Genomic DNA, 25,931 nt, shown 5'->3' with positions numbered 1-25,931 from the left:
GTGAATTATTAAAACACCACTTACATAATAAACACACTTTTTTTTACATTAGTAATTTATTTTGCACATTTTTTAAAAACTTTTTTGTCGAATATAATTTTAAGTTAAAAAATATATATATATATATCAGAGGAGCCATTTTGGAGCCTAAAGAGTCTTATATTAAGTGAACCGAGACATAAGTAAAAAATAAATAAAAAAAAGAGCCAAAACTCCCATCACATTCTATAACTAAAATTAGACAATTTCACGTTACTACTCAAAAACGCATAACACTTCAACACTTCAAATGTGTCCGACCTTTCCACTTGTCTACTGCAGGGTTTCCTAATCTTTATTGAGCCAAGAAACATTTTAATTAAATCATGGACAAATTATGATGTCACATTTGTTTCTTCAGTTTCATTTTAAATGTGTAGTACAACTAAAGGTACATTTGTGTGGACATGATGACGAGAAAATTAGCTCATAAGAATTAATTTAAGCATTCATATCTAGCCATTTTCCATGATTTGCTTGAACCCCCACCCCAAAAAATCACTTAAGTTCTTCCTTCAAATTCCCCCAAAATGCCCGAAAGTACTCAGTACTTTTGACACTACAATGCTTGATGTAAGAACTGAAGTGGGGATTCAGGTATTGGTATCAAGCTTTAAAATGAACCAGAAATTGACGAAAACGTGTTGCTTATAGGATTTTATCATTTGTAAAAATAACACCAAAACGGATTTTACACCATTCAACAGAGACTTTATTTCCAGTTCAGCAATTAAATTACTGCCTTCAAAATAATGTACTCATATATGAAGCAAAAAAAAAAAAGTTACTGATAATAATTACGTCTACCACGCAACAGTTTCCAACAGTTCTTATTTGGCACAGTGAATGAGCCAAACAATCCGTTTTAAATAAATACATAATGCATTACAGCAAACAGCCAGGGTTGTAATTTTTCATCAACAAAGTGCATACAACATCAAATCTGATATGTCAATAACTATAATGATAATGGCAAGATTGAGCAGAAGCAATATAATTTACAATCAGTGCATGCTATCAGCATAATGACATTCATGTCCTCACTTTCCCATGTACAATATGTTATGAGACACTGGCTGTTTTTCAGAAACAGCAAAGCATAAAAACTAAACACTGCCTTTGTAAACACTACTTCAACAACAGATGAAACACTTAAGGACATTAGGAGTTATTTAACATCATATTTTGGCACTGAATTTTCATGATCTATTTAATGAAAATATACAACCTCCCATTACCATTTAGAAGTGTAAATATGAGGTTTATATGTATATATATTTAATTTAGTACTGTATACACTGTATGTATATCAACCTCAGCCAAAATCAAGTCATATATTTACATTCATTGTGTTTGAGTGTATTTTACACAGAGACAAAGTGAATAAGAGAAAACAGTGAATTAACACATGTTTAAGTCTGCGACATAAGCCACAAAAAATAGCACAAAACATTCAAGTGTGTTCTGTTTGGTCATGAGAGTAAAATTTGCTCATCATTTATATTGCCAGTTTCTCAAGATTTTGGCCTCACTATAATTGAACAAAACAAATAAACAATTCTTATGTCAGCCTGCCCTTTACTTTGCTAGAGTAAATTTGTTAACCATTGTAAGGCACAAGTCCCAATGCAACATTGACTGAGGTCAAATCCACCAACGGCAGACACAACAAATCAAAATAGGACTTCCATAATTAAGAAAATACGTTAATGGTGGTAGTATAATTGAAAGACGATATATCAAAATGAAAGGGGATTTCATGGTCTCATAGTAATAAACATTTTGTCCTCCAAAACTATTTCGTTGAATTGTTTCTAAACCTCACCAAGATATCGTAGCCTTTAAATGGAAACTTCATACTCCCGTGTATCCTGTGGTCAGAAAGAGGAGGCAATCAGAAACAAATTCCGATTTTGCTACACATACATACACTTTAAAGGCACAACTGTCAAAATAAAGCACAGAAATGGGAGGTTTGCTCACCCCTGCCTCATACAGAGGGTTGTTGAAGTCCGACTCGACTGTAATGGGACTGTAGGAGTGTGTGTGAGAAAGAGACTTCCAGAAGAGTGGCTTCCATTCTAGTCTGCAGATGCTGGAGGAAGAAAATATGACATCAAATCACAAACATTTGTGACATGGTAGCCGAGCATGGGTGTATTCATTAACACGAGCAGCACTTACTTTGTATAGTACATGTAAATTCCTCCGATCAGAAGGATGACCAGAATGATGGGCAGAATTATTGCGAGAGCGATGTTCTCACTCAGGATCTGATGGGAGGGCTCGAATGATTGAGACACTGTAATATCAAGAAAACCCTTAATTACACTGTAATGGATATCGTTTGTTAGAAATGCAATCAAGTCGTCAATAGCTATTTAATACCAGACCTAAGAGCTTTATTGTCACGTTAAAAGGATTAAGACAAATATAACCACCTAATTTGTGATCATCCAGAAGCTCCTCATAGGCCACTGTGTGAAATAAAGGACATCATATTAAAATTATTCATTGCCACAATTGCTATTTGAAAAAAGGACCGCCTTTCAATAGTTGGCCACAAAAAAAAGTAATGTTATACTGTACTGCTGGTTCATTACAAATGGCACTCAGTTTGTAATGTTTTCAAATAAATATAATATGAAAGCTCAAATCAGGTCAACACAATATTTTCTTCAAGTGACCTATATTAACTCATTCACTGCCAGTGACGTCTATAAACGTAAAAAAATAATTTTAACTATTTCGATTAGTTTAACATTTTCCCCCCACTTGTTAACAAGAGTATGAAAACCGAGACATTTTTTTAAAATAATTTTTTTATTTTTTTTGAAAAAAAAGAAAAGATTATTAAAAATTAGGGGCGGAAGGCGATAATTTTTTTAAATTGTAATTAATCGCATGACTTCAATAGTTAATCCCAAATTTTCTATCTGTTCTAAATGTACAATACATTTTTTCTAGGTTTTCATACTCTTATTAACAAAAGTGGGAAAAAATGTTAAACTAATAGAAATACTTCAAATTAATTTTTGACGTCCAAAGCTGTTAATGGCAGTGAATGAGTTAAAAAACAAACAGACTAACACTAACCAATTGAACTCAATCAAGGCTGAATGAGTTGTGACTCCAGAGCAGCAGAAAACAATTTTGTTTACCTTTGCAAAATGGTGGCGGGCTGTTCCACTGAGATGGGTGTCCAGGCACACAGCTGATAATAACCTCACCGATGAGCTCGTAGCCTTCGTAACAGAAGAAACGCAAAGTTTCTCCTGCCTGGTAGCTGTGCTTGTACAACGTTTGGTATCCATTGTCTGGGACGCCAGGGTTCGGGCATGGGTCATATTTCACTGGACAGGACATAAAGAGGATAGTTCATTTCCCCATGCAGGGCGAATGGAGCGGGACAATGACACTTACAGACACACTTTGGGCTGTGGTCACTCCATTTGGGGGTACCAGTGTCTCGTCCGTGACAGGAGATTTGGCTGGGGCCCTCTAGTTGGTAACCCTGGTTACAAGAGAAACGCACAATGGTTCCGACAGCAAAACCGGCTTCAGGGCGCACCGAGCGCGCTCCGTTTACAACCTCTCCTGGGTCAGGACATTGTTGGACTGTAGGGGACAATATGAGAAAGAAAAGTTGAAGCGTGTTGAGGAATTTCAGTGAGACAAAAATTGGGCTTGGCCCTCACTTTGTGGCATCTTTTAGCAATGGTAAACCTTTTTAGTAAGCAGCATTAGTTACTTGCAAATGTTCACAATATTGCGTGGGGTCTACTTCTTTGAAAAAACAACAACATCTTCAACAGCTGTGGACTCTGACCTTTGACACAGGTGGGTGGGCTACTGCTCCAGGAAAGGTCCCATTGACAGGTGATAATGTCAGAGCCATTGATGTCATATCCGGGCTGGCACTGATAGGTCAGCACGCTTCCTCTCACTGGGGAGGAATGGGAGGAGCTAATCCACCCAAACTCGATTTGAGGGAGAGTGGGACATGTATCATTTGGCTCAACCTCTGTATGACACACACAAACAGATATTATGCACCGCTTTATGAGTACATTATGAAGCACAACCATCAACTTTCCATCCAATTATTCACGCATTCATTTTTAACCTTACCGCGATAATGAATCAGGAATCCCTGACTTAGGATGAAACTGGAATCTTCCGGGTCACTTTGAAACTGAATAGTGACCTCTGACCCCCCAGATACAACTTGGAAACGCTCTTTGGAACCCAGGTACTGGCCGATGGCATGGGACATGAGATCGCGGCCATCAAAGATGGTCAGCACGTCAGTGTGGCGAATATTTAAGCTTTTTGAGGGACAAAGAAAAAAAAAACACAGAAAAAGGAAACATGTTGAAAAAAAGATTCATTCAAATTTGACCTACACACAATTAAAAGCACATATAAAAATATATTCATCAACATACCTCATATAAGATTGTCTTCATATTTACTGTCAGCACAAAAATGACTTGAAGCAAACTCACATATGGATGTCCAGTTCAACGCGCTTCTCTTCATTGCCGTGGATCTGCCATAAACAATCCAGGCCCTTGGAGTAGCTCTGAGGCCAATCGGGAGATAGGATGGTACCCGAGGGCTCAGTCAGCTCCCCTCCACACAGTGCTGATGGAGCAAGAGACAAATATCAAACTGAGGTGAGAAACGCGGTCTACAACGACAAACGCAATGTCAGTGAAATGACCACAGGAATTGTATAAATATACATTTGAAAGCAGCCATTAGTTCCACAAGCTGTCTATCAAATAATTAACCATCTTCTTGCTTGCTTAAGTCGGGAAGTTCAGTCAATAACAATTCAAGTTTGCAATGACAATTGCCAACAGTTCAAAACTTCCTTGCGACATGAACAACTGTTTGTGACTATTAAAACTGTTGTTGAATATCTTTACAAACTTGAACGAACCCTGAGTCGAAAAATCATCAATCGCTACCCTCGCAAACGCTCCCAAATCTTCGCCGCTCAGTGGGATACGGACTTAATGACAGATGTGTCAAATTCAGGTCCAGGAAGTAAAAACCCTTCCACAGTTTGCTTTTACTCCCGAGGAGCTCGTTTACTTGCCGGTTGAGCAGAGGCACCTGTAGCTACAGCCAAACTGTGGCACATCTGCTTAATAAAGATAGCAGCTTAGAAAATGTATGGTAGGATGGAAAATGTATGCCAGGACATTTCCTACATCGCTATACTGCATTTAAATGCTACAACAACAAAAAGCATATATATATTTATATATATTTTTTTCTTTTCCTGGCATTGCAAAAATTTTCATATTCACAAGAAATTTGGGGCTCTACTTTCATAGAGAATGCAACTTGATTTTTGTGCTTTTTGTCCTTTAGGATGTTTGGGAATTTAGCAGAATGTGTTGCGTTGTGGCAGACCTTGTTTTTACATGCATGCGGCGCACCTGACAATTTGGTGGCAGAAAGCAGACTAGTCTTTAGATCAGCTAAAAGCTGGTATAGGTTGTGGTGCGGGCTGCGTTGTGCAATTTTGGTGGATTGGATTTAGGTCCAGGGGTCCATTTCACAAAGAAGGTTCGATAAACATTGAGACTTACCCTGAACAGCGAGTTGACATACCCTCGGAGAGTAGTTTCACAAAAGATCAATGGAGCCCCGATTTGACGAGTCACCGTGGCAACGGGGAAGCAGAAGGTAGCGGCGCCCTCTGCTTCCATGATTTTTTTTACCCCTCTTAACTGAAAGTCTTAATGCGACTATATGGCGAATTTGAACATGTCTTTAGAAAAAAAGTGCAACGCCGAAGCGGCTCCCCATAGAGGAAGGCGTCGTGGGAGATCGTTGCTGCGCGGGTCAATGCGTACATTTAAATGTAGTCCTTTGCAATAACAATAATATTACAGGGGAAACCGGCTTGAATGCTAACTCATTAATTTATTTCATTTAGGTGCAATCCTGCGGGGGAGAAGTGCACTTGACGTAAGCTGAAATGCAAAAAACGTATGATGACATATAAAAACATTATTCAAACGGATATAAGAAAAAAAACGGAGCACAACACACAATATATGCTGTGATGTGAGCGCATGACTACGGCTGGTAATGTTACAAATGTAAGGACGGATTAAGTTGTGTATGTAGATGAAGGACTGGGATGTGAAACGGTACCGTTCAAAAAGATAACTGTCCGGAAAATGCCAGCATATCTATCTGAATGATGAATATCGAATTCCTTGCGCAATAATGTGGCACATTCATCAATAGGGTCATTGTCAAAAGGACATGCCATGTTCGTGACAAAAGTGGATTTTACGCTATAGACGCAAAAAAAAAGTTGCGGCAGCGGACTTTATGAATGAGGAAATGAAATGTCGTGTGTTGCTGAAAGGAGGCGGGTACGGGGAAAAACTTGAGGTTCACTGTGATAAACCTGCTACCAACCAAGTTAGGTTCATGGACTCTGTTACTACGGCAACTGACCGAGAGCTTAAATGACCTCTTTTTATGAAACAGGCTAGAGTTACCTCTTATTCTCTGGTTTCATTTACCTCCCTTTCTGAAACGGAAAATGCAGAGTTTCCCCACATTTCAGGGTTTATCGATTTAGGGTTCTTACTAAACCTGCTTTGTGAAATGAACCCGAGGTTTTGCAAATAAACGATGACAGATACCACGTCACACTTTTCACCAGATAGTACATCACACGTGCGTACATATTGTAAATAGCGGCAGATGATAAAGTTAGGTATGTTTAGCTGGAGGAGGAGGAAGAATTTGAACTATTTCTGGAATTAATAAAAGAAGTGAAGACGAGCCTTTTGTTGACACGGCACAGTTTCCTCTCCTTTCAGTATTTGCAAAATAACACCAAATTGAAACAGGCATAAGCCGCACGTTCGTTTTGCGTATTTTCACAAAATGTGCTGACAAATTTTGAAAAATTTGGATGGTAACCGCATTTATGACTACAGAGTCACATGACAACACTGAATTTTGACAACAAATATGACAACTGAGTCATTGTGGAAATTAAATAATTGAATGCATTATTATTATTTTTATTACATTTTTAAAGTTACCTCCCTGACTGCGGCACAGCTATTGAGTGGGAGGGGCTGGGGGAGTAGGGAGAGGGGTTGTCACACGCGGACACATCATCTGCAAGTGGAGTCCTTCTAAATGTACTTTGTGTGTGCGTTTTGCGCTGGGTGAGAAAATAGGGCCCTTGAGCTTTAACTGACATATTCTTCTACATTAATCTGAACCACTAGTAATTGCTTTCATTCCATGTTTAAATTGGTCTAGGCAGCTTATTTTCCAGTAACCAAGATAACAGAAGATTTGAGTCGATTAAATATAATGATGACCATCTAAAAAAAAAAGAGATTCGGATTCATATACCTTTGCAAACAGGCTCACTGTCATTCCAGTGGGGATTGCTGGGGTCCACACACTCAATGGTGGCTGCTCCCTGCTCCATGACAAAGCCTGGCGAGCAGCCGAAAGTAACAGTGGTGCCCAGCTGGTAGGTGATGTCACTACTGCTGAAGTTTCCATGTGGCATGTAGGGCTCCCAGCAGTGCTCATCATCAAACGCTGGGAAAAAAAGATCAAAGATGAGATTTTCCTTCTTATCATCTAACTGGTGCTTTTTCTTTAGATGAGGAAAGTCTTCCAACTAAATTACCCCACTTTCCAGTTTGTCATATAGCTCGTCCAGAGATCAAGCTTTTTGACACTGAGCAGCAAATGATGCAATAATGTATCCATGTGAGCACTTTGAGTGTACGAAAGCGAAAGAGGACATGCCATATAAATCTAATGCTTCATTATTATTGTTATTATTATTACATTTTGCATAGTCTTGAAATTTCACGGTACCCTATACAGATCCAAGAGTGTGCCAGATGCATGAAGCGAACAGGGCCTCCTCCATGTTTCAAAGTACATGACTACAGTGTTAATTTACCATTTTACTGGCATGCCATGCAAAGCATTGTGGGTAGATATATGACATAATCCAGTCATTTTGCGAGTTTCCCTGAAAGTACATAGAGAAACCAAACTGTTTGGATATGTCATGGATTATGCAACATGCCGATTTTTAGAAGATGATTGTTCTCAATTTTGGCTCCCAAAATACATTTTTAACATGTCTACAGTGTGCAGAGCCTTGACGCTCACCCTCATATCGCAGTGCCAGGAGAAGGGGGATGGAGGACGAATCCGCAGTGAGCTCCAAGTACAGAGAGGTGCCCTCACTCAGCAGTCCATGCTCGGGCACGTCATCCATATCCGAGTCAAAGAGAGGTGGTGACAGCGAATTGTTTCCACTGCGCACAATTAACCTATGAGGACAAAATGCATTGTAATATGACTCAGAATTCATATTTTTAGATGCTGGACACATTCACAGCATGATGCCAGCAGATTAACTAAAAAAAAAAAAGATCGTCAAACTGTTATGAGCTTCACATATTGTTAAAGGTTAGAATGTGTGTATGTGAGTTCACCTTCTCTTTTTAAGCATTTAAGAGTTTAAATCAAGCTAACTTTTTGGGTGACTTTCTTTGTTGTGCTTAAGTGAAAGTCAATGAGAAAAAAACGACTTAAGTTTACAATATTAGATTCTATATTAGGGCCCGACCGATTAATCGGCCGCCGATTATAATCGGCCGATTATTGATCTTCAAACATCTGCCAAAACAATTGGCCAATTATTTTCCTCTTAAAGCGTTATCATCGAAGAAAAACGAAATTCCCGACGCTGTGAAAGTACTCTGAATGCACCATTTTGCTTACGTAGCATTAGCAACTAGCAAGTGTGTAGCATATGTTATTCTGTTGCCCCCCAAACGTCCTTTAAGCTGTTTCATGACACCCCAGTTGGAGCTAACTGTAAAACTAAACACACGACAATAAGAAAAACATCCACTGTATATTTAAATACAAAACATGCTTCGTTTTTTGCAACACCGCTAGCGTAGCACTAATGCTAAAAGCGAAGGGAGGATCCCATTCAAACGCTAACAGGAAGTCGGGAGTGTTTTTCCTTCAAATAACTAATATTCACACACAAATGCAGTGAGAACACATACACACAGGTAAGATAACACTACGCAAAGGCACAAATTATTCCCAATGTGTGAAAAACGAGCTATTTTAATAGAATTTAATCGTAACTTTCTTCTGTACTCAATTTAAGTGTGTACATTATGGATCCACGGCCCCACACTGCCCCCAATAGACCAAAAATGCACAGGAACAGTCAGCATTTGTTCTTACCGTTTTTTCCACTTGCTATTATTTGAGTATATTCTATTCTTATTCACGTCCTTATTTTTATTTTATCATTGTCCTTTCAAGTTATATTCAAAGTTGATATTTCAAGGATTCAAATAATTTCTCTTCTCAGAATTCAAGGATACAAACATCCAAGGATTTTTTTTTGCGTCTTAACACACATTTCCACATGATATTTTTCCAGCCCAATTATGTACTCTAAACATATACAGTACAGCAGTTTTAAACAAGTAAGAATGGTTTTATTATTGACACATAAATCTATACAATAACATTTTATACTTCCTGAAATTTGTTGATAAGGTACTATGGACTTGTCATTTAAAGCAGAGTGAATCTTAATAGCAACAGTTAAGAATGGGGCGGGGGGATAATTTAATGCATTATATATATATATATATTTATTTTTAATAATCAGCCAATTAATCGGCAATCTGTATTTTTTTTTCTGCCAATAATCGGCATCGGTCTAAAATACATATCAGTTGGGCCCTATTCTATAGGCCCCCACTAGACTAAACATGGCATTGTGATTAGTATCGTTTTGTGGAATTTGTATTAAGCAGCAATATCCACCAATTTTTATCTATCGAAGTGGCGCCATTTTGCCACTTGCTATCAACTGAAAATTACATCAGAGTTGCTCAGGGGTCAGCTAATGACCGATCACAGTTCACTTGTTTTCTGAGTTTGGTCATGTGATGTTAGCAAGCTGCATAGAACATATTATTGTAAAGAAAACTACTTTTGTAAAGAAAATGTACATTATTGTGAAGAACATTTTTTGGTTGACTTCATGTCAGATCTTACATATTAACAGGGGAGTTTGCAATTTTCCCAAAATGTGTTTTATTTATTTATTTATTTGGTCAGTTATTGAACCTATTATTATGACTTGACAGTAGTAGGTAACATAATAAATATGATCGGTAAAAAAAAAAAAAAAATCACCATTCCGTGCCTCTAATTTGAGTTGTAAGAATCCATCGCGCCCAAGGAAAAGCAACCAATCAGAGACAGAAAGCCTGACTTATGAGTTGTCAAGTCATTTGTTGCGCATTGTTGGGTAGACAACAAATATGGCGCAAATTTTTTTTGGGGGGGGAAATTAAAAACTTTCCCTTTAAATATTTGATGACTAAGTGTTGTGGTTTTATTAGTATTGTAGTTATATTCCTGCTACAAATGTTGTACAGACATGATAAAGGTGGAGAAAGATAAAACAGTATTTAGAAAACATGTCAAACTACAGTTAGTGTTCCACAAAGCAACGTACTTATCGTCGTCTTCATCCAGTGCAATCCTCTCAAAATGCAGGTGGAGTCTGTGGCCCTCTTTGGCCTCAAGTAACCAGTGGCAGCTCAGGTTGTTTCCATTACTGTGGTTGGCAACAGACGGAGGGGGTGGCGACAGTATTCGGCCCACTGTTGCATTACGGATCCACCCCCCACAAGACACAGCTGAGGAACCAAAACATCCCACATATCGCTTTAAGGAATGCACCATGTTCACTACTCAATTCTATTTCACATCAGTGGAATCTAAATGAGGTCACTGACCAACACACTGGGGCTCGGGTGTGCTCCAGTGTGGTCTTGTGGTGTTGACGCACGTCGCTACCTCATGACCGCGGACTTGGAAACCTGGATCGCAATGGAAGTGAGCCTGACCTCCGGGATGGATGTCGGTCACGGTCACCCCGCCGTTTTCGGGAGAACGAGGGAAGGTGCAGGAAAGCATAAAAGCTGCAAGACAAGAACGTGACACAGAGCTTTCAAGAAGAGTTCTACTGGACTAGTGCTATTGAAATTGGATAGGGAATATTGAACAAGAAAACAAAGTTATTTTAAATGTTAATTTACCTTGATAGTGCAGGATGAATTTGCCATGGTTATTAGACTGGCGACTGCGGTAGTAGATGTGCACTTGATTGGTTGTACTGCGAATCACCTGCCCCTCCCTCATTAGGGTCTCATTGGCTAAAAGCTTCGGTGTGGATTCTCCATGCCCCATAATGGTCAGGGACTCCTCCTTGGACAGATTCACCTTCCTCACCTGGCAGTGAAAGTGATAACTTTAAAATGTCAAATAGTGTCATGTTTTATTTGGACCTGTATGCTTTGTAGGGATAGACCGATATGCTTTTTTTCAGGGCCGATACCGATTATCGGTAGTTAGGGAGGCCAATAACCAATATTTGAAGCCGATATACATTTGCAGGGGAAAAAAAGTTGGTGTCAACATTTTTAATAAAATAATAATAAAAACTCCAGCACTTGACTGCTTAAATGCTTTCTAGCACATGTTTACTAAACAGCTTTTGTTATTTGCAACATGTTAAAGTTTTTTTTTGTTTGCCATCAGCTTTTGCACCAACTATAATGCCGACTCCCAAATAGCCGCTAAAAAACGGCTATTAGTGTTAGATTATTATCATTGTTTTTCTGTTTCGATTTATATTTTAACCGTTTTGGATATTAGTTAGAGCTGTGTAATAATAAGACAACAGTTAATTCATATGTTAAGTCAATCTATAGTCCTTTGTTCTCTTGCCTGGGAAAGAGGAAGGTAACAGGTTTCTTTATTATCTAAAGGGAGTATAGTTTGTAGGAGTCTCTGTTCGGTCAAAGAGAGTCCAAGGACAAACTGGTATACTGCTGTTGAAGTCTAATCTGATTTTGTACTTTTGGGAACTTGCTGATGGGACGGGAGAGGGATTTCCTATATTCACTGATTTTCAATAAATGTGCTGTGTGCTCGAGGAGGAGACATATTTTGAACGGATCACTGCTTGGGTGACTTCATATATGTGCTCAGAAGCTTCTGAATAATTATACCTTTGCAAAGGAACTTCTTCACCAGAATCTCAACTTCAATTTATTGGAACACGCAAAGAGTACAATAATATTGTCTAATCTATTATTAGGTTAGCCCGCGAGCTAACCGTTAGCTTACGGGCTAACCTAATAGCCATTAATTCGCGAGCTAGCCGGTTAGCTCGCGGGCTAATAGCCGCTAATTCGCGAGCTAACAGTTGCACGTTAACTCCCAAATAGCATCTAATTCGCGATCTGTTAGCTCGTGGGCTAACTGTTCACCCACACACTAACCCTGGGACAACTCCCAAATAGACGCTAAAAACGGCTATTAGGTTAGCCGTTAGCTCGCGGGCTGATAGCTGCTAATTGCTGTTTATTGGCTATTACCAGTGCGCGAGCAACCAATCAGATGGTGCTATGGGCGGGCCAATGCTGCAGGGAGTCAACAGCCGCTGATTCAGAGCAGACAGAGGAGAAAAGCGCCCATCGGAGCAAAAATAACAAATTTTAATATATCGCCCATCAAAACAAAAAAAGAAGCAGATGCAGATATTCATAAAATGCTGAATATCGGCGCCGATTATCTGTCGGGCCGATTATCGGTCTATCCCTAATGCTTTGTTTGTCATTAACACAAATACAAAAATGCTTGGTGTTCACAGCACAAAACAACATTAAAAACATGATTATGCATCCATTGTTATATGTATATGCATACCTGAATCTCCACACCATAGCCCGCATACACTGTAATGCTGTAGGTGCATTCCAGTGGGGAAACAGATGATGATGATGATGATGATGCAGAATCTGGTGACTCGACAACATCCTCCATTGCGGACAAAGATGCATTGCACTGAACTGTAAAAATGGGAAAAGATGGGAGGTAATTAAGTGTATGTACGGAATATGAAAGAGTGAACGAATTTTAATGCCACTCATTTTACAACAATGTCCATTTATGACGCCTTTCATCAACCCAGATCGGAACAATTCCCTTGTGTACAAATAAGACTGTTTCCATGGTGATCTGTTGTTAATCTGTAGCAGGCTGTTCAATAAAAGAAAAAAAACAACCACATTTATTATGCATTTTATTGCCAAACTGAAGCATATGACATAAACAGTGCCTAACTCTACATTACTGTATGTTCTAAGTTACAAATGGAAAATGTATCAGTCTTGGTATTCTGATCAATATTGATATTATCTGGATGTCGTCTTGGTTTCATCTCACCAGCGTCCTTCAGATAGGCTGTGATCGATATTTTTACATATTCAATTACACGTGCGTGCTCCAGATTGTTCTCGTGAAATCTTCACATCAAGTGGCTACAAACGGACCTCGCATTTCCTCCATACGGACAACCTCAACGCCTCGGTGCTGACTAACAGGCATCTAGGTCAGACATGCTCATTTCGGGCATATCACATTCCTTTTAGACTTCCTGCATTTGGGTTTTAGAGCAGTGAAAATCTTTTCATCATTTTCATCGCCAGTGCGACCTTATTTCGTTCTTGCAGGCCCTCACTTGAATGACTTATGTGCCTCTCGACGCTAAAAAAATTCAGAGAAAGTACAACGAGCATGTCGCACTGCATATTTAAACGCAGAAGCACATACACATCCTTACTTGGTTAATTATTCACGGAGAAAAAGGCTTACATCGCTATTAGGTATTTACAAAAATGTACACATTAACAAGTTACACATAACACATGACTATCACAAAAATTAAGGAATTTAAGACTAGTTATGTAACATTTGAAATGTTCAAGGAACTTGGCATGCTATGTTTACATGCATATTGTAGAATAAGATAGAATGCTGTTCTTAAGAGTAGGGATGGACGAGTACGGATACCAGGTATCAGATCGCGCCGATACCCGGCCTTATTTCAAGGTATCGGTATACTCATGTAACAAGAAACTAGAAATGAGAAGAATAGAAAATTGCCATTAATTTTCATTCAATTTTAAGGGAAAATGCTATATTGACATACATAGGTCTTTCTTTGCAATGATCTGTCATTGTTTTTTGGGGGGAAATTATACGTATCAAAAGTACGAGTGGTATCGGCACTTGTACTTTATCTGTATCAATGACTATTAAAGAGTTGAGTCTGTTACTGGTATCAGGCTGGGAAAAAAAAGTGGTATCGAAATTCCCTGCATAAGCGAGTCATATTACCTTGTTATTCTTTCTTCAGTTGAGGACGATGTCCTCAAAATCAGACACATGAGCATCAGGAAAATTGGTAAATTGTTATGATCATTTGTGGGTTATTCATTTCACCCCATTTTTGGGGTTAATCGAATCACCCAAATGAATTGTGTCAAAAATGATTCAGACCAACTTTTTGAGCTATTCAACTCAAAAGGTTGGGTCAAATTAAATTCATAACCCATAATGCAACCTTTTTTTGGGGTTGTTTAAGAGTCATTTATTTGACTCCAATTTATGGATTAGGGGTGTGAATTGCCTCGTACCTGGCGATTCGATTCATATCACAATTCATAGGTCACGATTCGAATCGATACTGATTAATCCCGATACGAATCTATAAATTGATTATTGCGATTTTTTTAAAACTCAAATTTAGAAAATATGAATCAGTAAACTTGTACATGTACACTGTAAGATTTGTATGGAAATGTATTTATCTGAAAATTCAGGTTGCAGTCTGTTTCATGTTTGAACAGCACTGAAATAAAATATTAAGGTTTAATGTTCCATTAATATAACATTCGTGTAAATCCTAACCCTAAGTAAGACGGGGTTTTTTTATATTCTCATGTATATTCTCATGTTTAAAAATCTATTTGAGAATTGCGCGCTGTAATATCGCGATATATTGCCGAATCGATTTTTTCTAACACCCCTATTATGGATTAATTGAATAACTCCAAAAAGTTGGGTCTGTCCCTTTTTGACCCAATTTGGGTTATTTTTTTAAACAACTAAGTGTGTATAATAGCAATTCTGTTGATATTTGCCCTTGCTAGCTAGCTAACATTTAAAATACATAAAATGTTAAAGTCTATAACGATTGACTATTCATTTACTGTCAGGGAGAAATCTGTCAGTAACAGAGTCCTGTCTTTCGAAGTGGTTATACAAAACACCACTGTGAATGGCTGAGAGGAACTCATGCGGCTCTAATGAAAAATACCCATCATCCAAGGGACTCCCCTGTGGCAACATGCAGGTACCTGGCATGTGCATTGTGGTGATAGTGGTCGTGGTGATTAGAGTGGTGGTTGTCTCCTCTTCTATGGGAACGAAGGACATGCGATTCCTCAGTCCTGCGTGGCCGCCCGCAGAGGAGGAGCCCAACGCCGTGGTGAGCAGTCCTGGGGAAATGACCGTGGCGGTCGACTCGCTCCGCTTGACACCGGGCACTGCCTGTGTCGGGTTGGTGGTTGTGCCTGCTGAGGTTTAATTAAAGATATGTCATCCTCAATTGTGGGTGAGCTACTTTGATTACACGACAATAGTCTGTTTTGGTACCTGTGGTGGCAGAAGACTGACCTAAGTATTCCTTACTCTGTAGGGCAGCATGGATCAGGTCGCCCAGAGGGTAAGAGTCTGGGGGTGATGTCGGTGGCGTGTCAATCTCAGGAATCATGAATCTCATGCCTGCATGCAGGACAACGACACTTTTTTTTAACACATGGCAGAAAACAAAACATAAACTCAGATATAGGACCGCACCATTATTCAGAAGCACATGCACACATCTGTTACCTGAAATTTGGCGGATCATGGCAACAGACAGAATCACAGCAAGGCATGTGAACCCCATGGCTCAAGGAGAAACCAATGATCTGGAAAGAACAAACGGGTTTTGATGAACATCATAACAATATCGCTAACATGGTAAATAAATAAATAGAGAAATAAATAAATAAATGGATAGATAGATAGATAGATAGATAAAGCATAAAAAAAATACATCATCGTAGCATTAGGGGTAGGCTATGATCACCCAAATGCTCGTGCCCTTCCTGTTTGACTTTAACAGTAGTCCTGTGTCATGTTTAAGCTCTTTAAAAAGGTTAATTATAAAAAAGCTAATTATTAGCCCTTTGGTACATTGCATATTGACATATTTATATTAACACTTACTGTGTGGAATGTGACCCAAAAAATAAACATTAATAGCGACAGCTGTGGCAAAAAGTATAGAAACATTGCAGGTTTTATATTTACGTCTCACATAGGCCATACTGATCTCGATTAGGCAAGCATAATTACTACGAAAACCCGTATTCATTGAAGGAATAATTAATTGTATTCACTTCAGATCAACGAAATACCATTTTACCATTGTGGGCCAAAAGAACGGGTGCGAAATGTATCCGTCAAATAGCCATGCTTTGCACCTGCGTTCCCTCCCCCAAACCTGCAAAAATGCATGTCCGAAAATGCGTTGTTCCAAAATTCACAAAATGACCCGATCCTCATTCTGCAGCTACACCGCAAACGGTTTTTGCAGCCATCATTTTGAATGAATTGAAAGGGGGAAAAAGCACATCGAGGCGTTTCCTCGGTGATGCCAGCCTAGTATGTCACAAAATGATGGGTTCTCCGCAAGGCAGCATCCTTCGCACCTCCTCGGCCCCTCTTTTTTTTTTTTTGTCTAGGACCATTTTGGGGCATCAGTCGTCCTGGCTATGAGAGGAGGAGGGTGAAAAAAAAAAAACCCACATGCGCCGTTACATACCTTTATCTCGCCTCCTACGATGGCTTTATTAGACAGGATCCTGTTGTCGTAGGCCCCCGTCAACAAGGTGCTGAGGTGCCCCCTATGGCTGCACACTGACGGCTTGACGCATTCGGGTCGGATTGTGAGGATTCAGTGTGGAGGCGCCAGGCGCGCTCTAGCGGCCGTGTGCTGGAACCGCGGGGAAGCACGCGGCAAAAAAACAACAACAGCATCCAGCCAAGGGAGAAACCATCAGGCGAGCACGGCGCAGAAGAGGCGTGTGCGTGCAGCGTACGAGCTTGTGACACATCTCGCCACGCTCTATCAAGGTAATGACAGTCACGCAATGCGCAGCGTCTTAACTAAATGCGTATTCTTGTGTGATTTGTAGGTCTGCAAGCGCCAAACGCGCATCTTGTTGTGATGTGGGGTGGACGTTTGCGCCGTCAAAGATTGCGGACGTTAATATGAGCTGGCAGAGCTGTTGGCTGATGCAGAAAATGATAACTGGAGTTGAGATAATCGAACAAGCACATTATTCAGAGTAACATCACAAGCGGGGTGCACACTGTTTTGTAATTTATAAGCGAGTTTGAACATTTGTGTAACGATTGCAACCACATTAAGTAGAAGTTTGAATGTAAACAAACAGCTGCAGCTTTCTAATGGCTAGCTCATTTGGCTCTTGTCCCTATATCTCTTTTGAGATGCATCCCTCCCTCATCGAGTGGATGGGGAATACATTTATTGAAGCTCATGGAAAAATAAATAAAATACAATTTTGGTTGTATATTTAGATCAGTGATTCTTGTAGTGTTAAGGCCAACAGAGAAGGCGTTGCTGGGCCTCAGCACTGCCCATATGAAAAAAGCCTATATGATTTATATATGACAAGCATCACATATTCCTTACATAAATTGAGTAGAATTATCCTTATAAGGACTTTATGCCATGTAAAATATCTGTGCAATTATGGCCGCTTTCATACCAAAAAGAACCCATAGATCATATATGGGATTTTCAAACTCTTATGTGAATATTACAAGTTCTACATATGTTGTATATATGCAATCTAAAATGTTTGATATATGATACAACTATTTAACAAAATGTATATATACATTTTATAGGAATGTATTCAACTTTATATAGTAAATCACTTAATTTAATATCTAATGCTAGTAAATTATTTGTATATGTTAGTAACATTCTTAAAATTGACTTCTTAAAAACATGATTACCATGACAGGGATTCGATCCAGAGTAACGTGATCCAACGTGCCGTCTGCTCGGTCCGTTTATTTTGTCCAGGCTTCACACTACTAATAATAACTGAAATGTTTACCCAAACTTTAAAAGTCTAGTTTTTGCAGGGAAGTCTCTACTGTGAGTGAAAAAGACTTCATGTGCCCAAATTACTTTTGATTTTTCAAAGAGCAATTATAGTTGGTTGTGTAAATACCAAAATGCAAAATATCAATACAAATCTTGCATAAATATATTTAAAAATAGATGTGCTAGTAGGATGTCATTAACTCACCATTCACCACTAGTTGGCATTCATGATGGCATGCCATATACAATTTGCACAAGAAAACATGTATGAACAGCAGTAGTAGAATTTCCTTACTTTTCCTTCATACAAAATGTATACGACTTTTAGTATTACATTGGGCATATATGGCAAACATGATTTGAAACATAAATTGTATGCATTTTGTATATGGGTGTTTTGCAGCATATAGGATCCACATATACTTCTGTTAGAACAGATAACGTTTGTATAAAACTTTTTCATATGGTTAGTTACAACTGAAATGAATAATATAGTTTCAGGCAGGTGACGCAAATGCAGGAACAAACAGCGAGGCCTACAGGTTCAGACAAGAAGTAAAAACGCTAGACGTTAACATCGATCTGATCGGAATGAATCGGGATTGGACGATATTTAGCATTTTTCCCCCCACCTGATTTTATTATGAAGTGTTTTGACTACGTGATTTTTATTTTAAAGTGTATGCTCCATGATGATTTTGCACTTTAAATACACTGATAGTCAGTTAGTTAGTTAGTTAGTAGGGCTGGGTATTGATTCAGATTTCCAAAATCGATTCGATTCAGAAGGGCCAGATTCGATTCAATTCACGATTCACATTGATTTTCAATTCAGTTAAGGATTTCATGCAGTATCATTTTTACTTTTATATGGAAAATATTCTCTGAAGTATAGTAGAAACTTCTTGCTCTTACTTGGTGCATTAGTCTTCTTTTCCTTTCGGCTTTTCCCTTCATTGGTCGCCCCAGCGAATCAGTTGCCTCCATCTAACCCTGTCCTCTGCATCCTCTGCTCTCACACTAATTTCCTTCATGTCCCCTTTAACTACATCCATAAACCTCTTCTTTGGTCTTCCTCTAGAAGCCTGGCATTTGGAAACTCAGCATCCTTCAGTCAATTTACTCACTATCTGTCCTCTGGACATGTCCAAACCATCTTAGTCTGGCCTCTCTGACTTTATCTCCCCAAAAAAAACTAGCTCGTAAAAATTCACAATAATAGTAATTATAATAATATTTGTATGTAATATTTAAAATTAAAATGTGTAAAGCATACGTTTTGTGTTCCTCTTCTTTTGCTCTTATTGAGTGAAATAAAGAAATTAAATACATTTCTTGAACGCATGCGGAGCTAAAGGCAAAGGCCGAGAGTGCCTGAAGGGCAGGCGAAAGCGCCTATTGCGTAGTTGGGATCGCTGGTTCGTCCCCCGACTCGGGGGGCCCGAGTAAATTTGCGTTCTTCTCCTAGAGCCCATATTGAGTGAAAAAAATTAATTCTTCCACGTACGCGGAGGTAAAGGCAAGTCGAAGCCCCACAAAGCGGGGTCGAGAGCGCCCATTGCGTAACAGGTGTTGTGCCAATGCACTTACCCCCGAAAGAAATCGCGGGAGCGCGCACTCAATGACGTCACACTACTACGCGCGATTACGACGGCCCGTCTTTTCATTTAAAGACACGAACAACATGCTTATATTTCAGTTTTATAAACAACTACAAGTGCTTGTATTTAACGACCGATATCTGCGCGGAGAAGCAAAAGAAAAGCAAGTACTCAAACTCGCGTTTGGCAGCAGACTCAAGGTGCGTTCAATGACCACTCACACAGTAAGACATCTCATATTTCCATAGGAAAACTCCTTCAGTGCACCAAACAGCGATTACTAGTCCTGCGTGAGCACATAGCAACATTATTATTCTTTTTTGTGTTTTCTTCATGCTGTTAATACCTGTTGTTTACAGGGAACGTATTCAAAGGAGCTTCAGAGTTTTTGTGGTGAATGTTATGAGAACTATATATTACAAAGGCAGGTTTATTCTTTATTTTGATGATTATCATTATACTCATATAGCATATTAATTTGAGAAACAAAGAAGGCAATGCCCAAGAATTAAATGCTCAAATTAATTAAATGTGATCAAATGTTCCATCATAATCTGCTTCAGACTCTATCTGACACAGATAAATATATGAATACTTACATTTAAAATGGAATCCAATGCAGTTACTTTAATCATGCATGTTTTATTGAACATGACCTAATCAAAACAATAAATAATAATTGCAATCTATTAGAACCACAGCATTATGTAAATAAAGTGGCAAAAACACTGGGCTCCTCTTGGGATACTCTGAATAACAGAACGGCACATTTGCTTTTGGTAGCCATATTAAAAAATATCGATTCATGGTTTTATGAATAGATATTGGGCTATGAAAAGGAATATCGATATTGATATATTTTTTTAAACCCAGGCCTAATAGATAGATAGATAGATAGATATGCAAAATCGGTGATCAGCTGTAGTTTAATAGCTTACTTTTTAGCAATCACTAGCAACGTGTTCATGTGCTTGAACTTTAATGGTGTGGTAGTGGATCAAACGCTGAAAGCTTCTGTGGTTGTGGGCGGAGGGTTAGCAGACTGAGGCTTAGCATGCTAGTAGCTTGGGAGCTAACAGGATGAAAGTGGTCTTAGGGAATCATGCAGGCTTGATATTCGGACAGGACTGATAATGGCAGGTATATATATATTTTTTAAAGCTATGTTTGTGGTTTGTAGTGGTGTAGAACTGTATAGAATATCGTTTAACAACGTTGTGGCCATTGAGTGCTCTGTAAAGCTGTAGCATCCATCAATCCATCCATGTTCTATACCGCTTGTACTTTTTAGGGTCACAGACAGCTGTAGCAAATATTACATAATACTCTGCGCCGCTTAAATGCATCATTTAATCACTTTGGCTCCAACTTATTGCCATGCTGCTTATGGGTGCTCTGCTAACTCTTCAAATAGCCGCAATGTGATCATTAGTACAACAGAATGCATTTACATAACACTCTTACTCATCGTTTTACATGTCAACCTTTGTCACTGTAATTAAAACATATGGGATTCTTTCCTCACAAGAAGCAGTTATAATCTAAACGTTGACGGATTTAGAGGATGTGGTGCTTTATAGCCAAATCGAGGGAGAAGTTTCAAAAAGTTTTTAAGAGATGAAAAATATGTGCACAAATGAACAGCTAGGGTAAGGTGCTGCATGTAAACTTTAATTGGGCAGCAACAAATACAAAACCTCGCCACTTGGGTGAAGTCATAAACCTGCACAAGCAACTAGAACAATAGGTCAGTGTCGGTCAGTGCCCTGCGGTGCAGCAGCAACCCAACATGGATGAAGGCTACCTCATACCAAGCTTGGCCTCAGCGCCCTGTGAGCCAGAAGGGGATTAAATAAAGAAAATGCGTGAATGAGGCTGTCTGAAAGCAGGGCAGGCCAATGGCGTGTTTCAGCTTTTCTTGTTGGTAAACAGCATCTTACGCTTGACATGATCTTTTCACAATGGAGGAACGATTCAACGTTTGTATCTTCATTTAGTAAATACATCGTTTAAAAAAACCCCACTATCATTGAGCCACATTGGCTCAGTCTGCCTTTACTCATATTAAAACATCCCTTAATCTCTTAATCTGTTTCTATTTCAGTATTTTAGCGCCCAATCATAAAGATGCACTGGTCCTTGGACATGCTGCCCTTTCCTCCTTATGTTGAGCTCGGTGTCCACTCACTGAGTGGCCTTCTGTGGACTCTTCTGTTCTTGTTCCTGTGGCACTGTTATCGCATAGGCTCGGACCTCCCAATGGCGGGTCACTCACACGGGGGCAAGATGAGCTCACGGAGGTCCGCGATGTCCCTTGGCGGAAGCTGTGCAGGTGTTAAGTATAAAACACAGTCCAATCCAAAGAACTGGTGTATAAGCATGGACACAGAAGAGGACGAGGAGCTGGGGCAAGACTACCTCACACCAGTGCTGAGCCATGCCTTGTTCCCAGCACAGGCATCTGCACAGGCCAAGAAACTGTACTCAGCTCTACAAGAATATGCCAAACGCTACAGCTGGGTGGGGATGGGCCGCATTCATAAAGGCCTTCGCGAGCAGGTGTGCGCTCTATCCACGTAAATTGTTTTCATATCATAGATGTTGAAATTGCAGATTTATCAGGAATTTCTTATTGTCCTCTCGCTGTCTTTGCTTTAGATCAAGTTAAATGAGCACTCAGCAATACAGAAGCCACATCTCTTCTTCCTGCCAGATGTCCCAAGTGTTCCCTTTTTTCCACGTGATGCACATCGGCATGATATTGAAGTCTTGGAAGCCAACTACACTGTAATCCTGGCTGAGTTCCAGGCGGTTTACCAGAGAGGCATTGACTCCAAATTGGGCTGGACCTCGATGGGGCCAAAGGTACAAAACTAGAATCATCCTAATTTGGATCAAAACCTATTAGTCCACCTCCAGCGTATTCTCACACCTGTCAACTTTTTATCTTGTGAAGTATTAACAAAACTTTTGGTATTTCTTTACATTGAACACAGGGCCAAGCAGTGTTTCCACTGTACAGTGCAGGCATGTACGTGGCAGGCAACTGTCGCTCGTGTCCCTGCACCTACCGGACACTGCTGTCTCTCCGCACGTTCATTAGCAGCAACTCCTTGGGATCGGCTGGATTTTGGCTGCTCGGGCCCGGTGCTGCACTGGGGAGCTCGTACGGGCCAACTAATACGCGGCTGCGGTGTCATCTAGGTCAGTAAACAGATTTGGCCAAAGAGAATTGAAAGTCTCTGCAAAATTTGGGAAGTCACTTAACAGGGCCTTTAAAGTGGAAGTCAATCTTATACATGCAGCAATAATATGTTATATGTGACCTCACTAGTCTAAACATGACATTCTGATTAATATTACATTTGTGCAATATGAGTTATGAAGCAAAATCCAGCCATTTTTATCAATCTCTGGGGCGGCCATTTTTCCACTTACTGTCATCTGAAGATGACATCACAGTTGCTCAGGGCTCAGGCAACGACCAATCATAGCTCATCTGTTTTCTGAAGCTGAGCATATTGGTTGTTACCTGACACCTGAGCAATTGTGATGCCATCTTCACTCGGCAGCAAGTGGCAAAATAGCCGCCTTCTGATATTAATAAAAACTGATGGATTTTGCTACTTAACTCATATTCCTCTAACACAATATTAACCAGAATACTAGTGGGGCTGCATAGAACATATTATTGTCAAGATTTTTTTTTTAAGTTGACTTCCCCTCTTAGTGTTTTACGAACCTTTCCTGATAACAATTACCCATAACAATCACCATCTCTATAATGCTTGACCATAACGAGGCAATTATATGAATAAATGGGTCCTCAGTGACATCACAGAAGTGAAGTCACAAATTGTGATGAGAGAAAATATACAGCATAAAATATATAACACACTCTAGAAGTACGGTATTTAGGAGTTTTTGAGTGGATGTGACCCTGAGGGACACCACTGGTGAAGAGGGGTTTTGATTTGTGGTGTCTGGGGATTATAAATGTAGTTGTTCAAATAATTTTAACTCATTTATTGCCATTGACGGCTAAAAACATCAAAAATTAATTTGAAGTATTTATTCTAGTTTAACATTTTTTTCCTCTTTTGTTAACAAGAGTATGAAAAGCTAGATTTTTTTTATTGTACATTTAGAACAGATATGACATTTGTGATTAATCGTGAGTTAACTAGTGAAGTAATGCGATTAATTACGATTTAAATTTTAATCACCTGACGCCCCAAATTTTTAATCATCTTTTTTCTTTTCTTTTTATTCATTCACTGCCATTGACGGCTATAAATGTCAAAAATTCATTTAAACTATTTCTATGAGTTGAACATTTTTTTCCCCACTTTTGTTAACAAGAATATGAAAACCTAGACTTTTTTTTCATTGTACATTTAGAACAGATATCAAATTTGCGATTAATCGAGAGTTAACTAGTGAAGTCATACGATTAATTACAATTAAACATGTTAATTGCCCGTCGCCCCTATTTTTTAATAATCTTTTTTGTTGTATGAATTCATGGCAGTGAATGAGTTAACTGTTGCCAAATGCCCATAAAATACATAAAATGGTGAGTTTGGTGAAAGAGGACAACTTTGATAATATTGTCCAGGTTCAAAACTGGGTAAATAATCAAACGTTGCTGCCTTTTTCCAATCACATTTGTTAACATGTTGTAAGATAGCCACAACGCTACTTAAAAAAACAAAAACAAAAACGAAAAAAACCGAATGAAACAGCACAACTGTTGCTAAGTGATGCAGATGATTGTTGAGGTCCATTTCTACTTAGCCCATTTTCTGCTGCCACCCAGCTGGTTTATAATCCTCTTTCCTTAAACACAGACAGGGATGGAGCACATGGACGGCCTTGTTGGCTTTAAAATATCATCAGATATAATGATTTTGGAGCCAATAGCCTACCTCTTGCAGGTCTGCAAACTCCGCCTCTGTGTGAGCTAGTGGTGGGAGGGGAGCCTCAGTGCTGGTCTGAGGGACACTGCCTGCTGATTGATGACTCATTCCTTCACACAGCCTCACACAAAGGTTGGTGAATCGCACAATGTCAAAAACGGATTCTGTTCTGCTGGCCAGATTTGATATAACAGACAAACAGAATTGTGAATCGTATCATTGAACTTAAAATCAAATACAATGTGCAAACAGGAAGTAACATGAAGACACCTAATAAAGTTAAATTGAGTTCTCAAACTTCTTCTTTTCATGTATTTTCTTACAAAGGGCCCCCAGATGCGGGACCTCGAGTCATTCTCAGTGTGGACGTCTGGCATCCGAATGTGGCTGCAGCGGAGAGGCAAGCGTTGGACTTCATGTTCAGTCCTGATCTCTGAGCAATTCATCGCTTTGACTCCTGAACCCAGCCTGACCTCTGAACTCTTCCAGACGTGCAACATGCGGGGTTGCCTTGTGCTTTGTGCCATAGTCTATGCGTCGCTGTGTGCATTAGCCTTGAAAATCACATTGGACATTTTCTGCAATTGATGCGTGCATGAAAATATAGATGAACTTTGGCGCCATAAATGATGTTGGAGACACAACAAGACCTCCTTTAGCGCCATAGCAGAGGAATTGTTCTTTTTTCCATCAACCCTCACATGACATAATATTTTCACAAAGGCATTTGCATGCGAAACTTGACTGTCATGTTTATTGTTGGTGCATGTGTCACGACATCAGGATCTGATGGTACGACTAAGCCAACAAACTGTGAAAATATACTGGTGAATTGCACTTTTTTGTTTGTTTACATTATTTACATATATGAAACGTTTTGATGTTTTGGATTTTTTGTGTCTGCATTCAAAATTAATTTGCGTTGTTTAAACTTGAAAAAGGAAACTGTCTGCAGATATATATATTCAAATGCCAAAATAGCTTCCTTGAAAGGCTGTGCCATTTTCCCTGTTACTCATTTTTATTCAAATACAGACAGTGACGAATCATCCACACTGACACGTGATCTATGAATTAGAACCACCAAGTCATTTGCTGTCAATATGCATACTTTTGGTACAGTTTTGGACTTTAATCTCCGATAGAACATTTTTAGTTACATTTTACAAGGAGTCATTAAGAATTAGTGTGGTTATT

The 25,931-nt window shown here is 39.2% G+C and overlaps 2 protein-coding genes across 9 annotated transcripts; one reads left to right on the top strand and one right to left on the bottom strand.

The window, feature by feature from the left end:
- Nucleotides 1-728: 728 nt before the first annotated feature.
- sez6l2 (seizure related 6 homolog (mouse)-like 2) lies at nt 729-17,207 on the bottom strand. Of its 5 annotated transcripts, none has more exons than XM_086089362.1 (19): nt 16,898-17,207; nt 15,919-15,998; nt 15,682-15,810; nt 15,384-15,599; nt 12,889-13,031; nt 11,214-11,406; nt 10,911-11,096; nt 10,628-10,811; nt 8,233-8,396; nt 7,450-7,644; nt 4,548-4,686; nt 4,171-4,367; nt 3,869-4,063; nt 3,463-3,657; nt 3,201-3,392; nt 2,481-2,516; nt 2,224-2,341; nt 2,023-2,134; nt 729-1,910 (listed from the first exon to the last, which is right to left on the bottom strand). In XM_086089362.1, the coding sequence occupies exons 2-19, from the start codon at nt 15,974-15,976 to the stop codon at nt 1,881-1,883; spliced, it is 2,682 nt and encodes an 893-aa protein (XP_085945488.1). In that variant the 5' UTR covers nt 15,977-15,998; nt 16,898-17,207; the 3' UTR covers nt 729-1,880. The 5 variants fall into 5 exon arrangements, with proteins under 5 accessions (XP_085945488.1, XP_085945557.1, XP_085945641.1 ...); XM_086089431.1 differs by having other exon boundaries at nt 15,384-15,602; nt 15,703-15,810; XM_086089515.1 differs by having other exon boundaries at nt 15,703-15,810.
- Nucleotides 16,863-25,571, top strand: asphd1 (aspartate beta-hydroxylase domain containing 1). 4 transcript variants are annotated; one of them, XR_015096532.1, is made up of 6 exons: nt 16,863-17,208; nt 21,920-22,374; nt 22,474-22,680; nt 22,812-23,019; nt 24,666-24,866; nt 25,062-25,105. XR_015096532.1 is itself a non-coding variant. In XM_086089800.1 (6 exons), exons 2-6 carry the CDS (start codon nt 22,075-22,077, stop codon nt 25,169-25,171), a joined length of 939 nt encoding a protein of 312 aa, XP_085945926.1. In that variant the 5' UTR covers nt 16,863-17,208; nt 22,061-22,074; the 3' UTR covers nt 25,172-25,571. The 4 variants fall into 4 exon arrangements, 3 of the variants coding, with proteins under 3 accessions (XP_085945926.1, XP_085945756.1, XP_085945841.1); XM_086089800.1 differs by having other exon boundaries at nt 22,061-22,374; nt 24,753-24,866; nt 25,062-25,571; XM_086089630.1 differs by having other exon boundaries at nt 16,864-17,208; nt 24,753-24,866; nt 25,062-25,571.
- The last annotated feature ends 360 nt before the right edge of the window (nt 25,572-25,931 follow it).

The sequence above is a fragment of the Leptonotus elevatus genome, chromosome 1 (genome assembly GCF_054856555.1).
Source record: "Leptonotus elevatus isolate MCC_2025b chromosome 1, RoL_Lele_1.0, whole genome shotgun sequence".
NCBI lineage: Eukaryota > Metazoa > Chordata > Actinopteri > Syngnathiformes > Syngnathidae > Leptonotus > Leptonotus elevatus.
The sequence above is the reverse complement of the archived record's forward strand: the minus strand, read 5'-3'. Positions and strand labels throughout refer to the sequence as shown.

Coding starts and splice junctions, on each gene's coding strand:
- asphd1 (XM_086089630.1), top strand. CDS start 21,943: ATGCACTGGTCCTTGGACATGCTGCCCTTTCCTCCTTATGTTGAGCTC. Junction 22,375..22,473: donor ATAAAGGCCTTCGCGAGCAG/GTGTGCGCTCTA, acceptor TCTTTGCTTTAG/ATCAAGTTAAATGAGCACTC. Junction 23,020..24,752: donor GCGGCTGCGGTGTCATCTAG/GTCAGTAAACAG, acceptor TACCTCTTGCAG/GTCTGCAAACTCCGCCTCTG.
- sez6l2 (XM_086089191.1), bottom strand. CDS start 15,976: ATGGGGTTCACATGCCTTGCTGTGATTCTGTCTGTTGCCATGATCCGC. Junction 15,811..15,918: donor CATGATCCGCCAAATTTCAG/GTAACAGATGTG, acceptor TCCTGCATGCAG/GCATGAGATTCATGATTCCT. Junction 2,342..2,480: donor TCTGGATGATCACAAATTAG/GTGGTTATATTT, acceptor TTGATATTACAG/TGTCTCAATCATTCGAGCCC.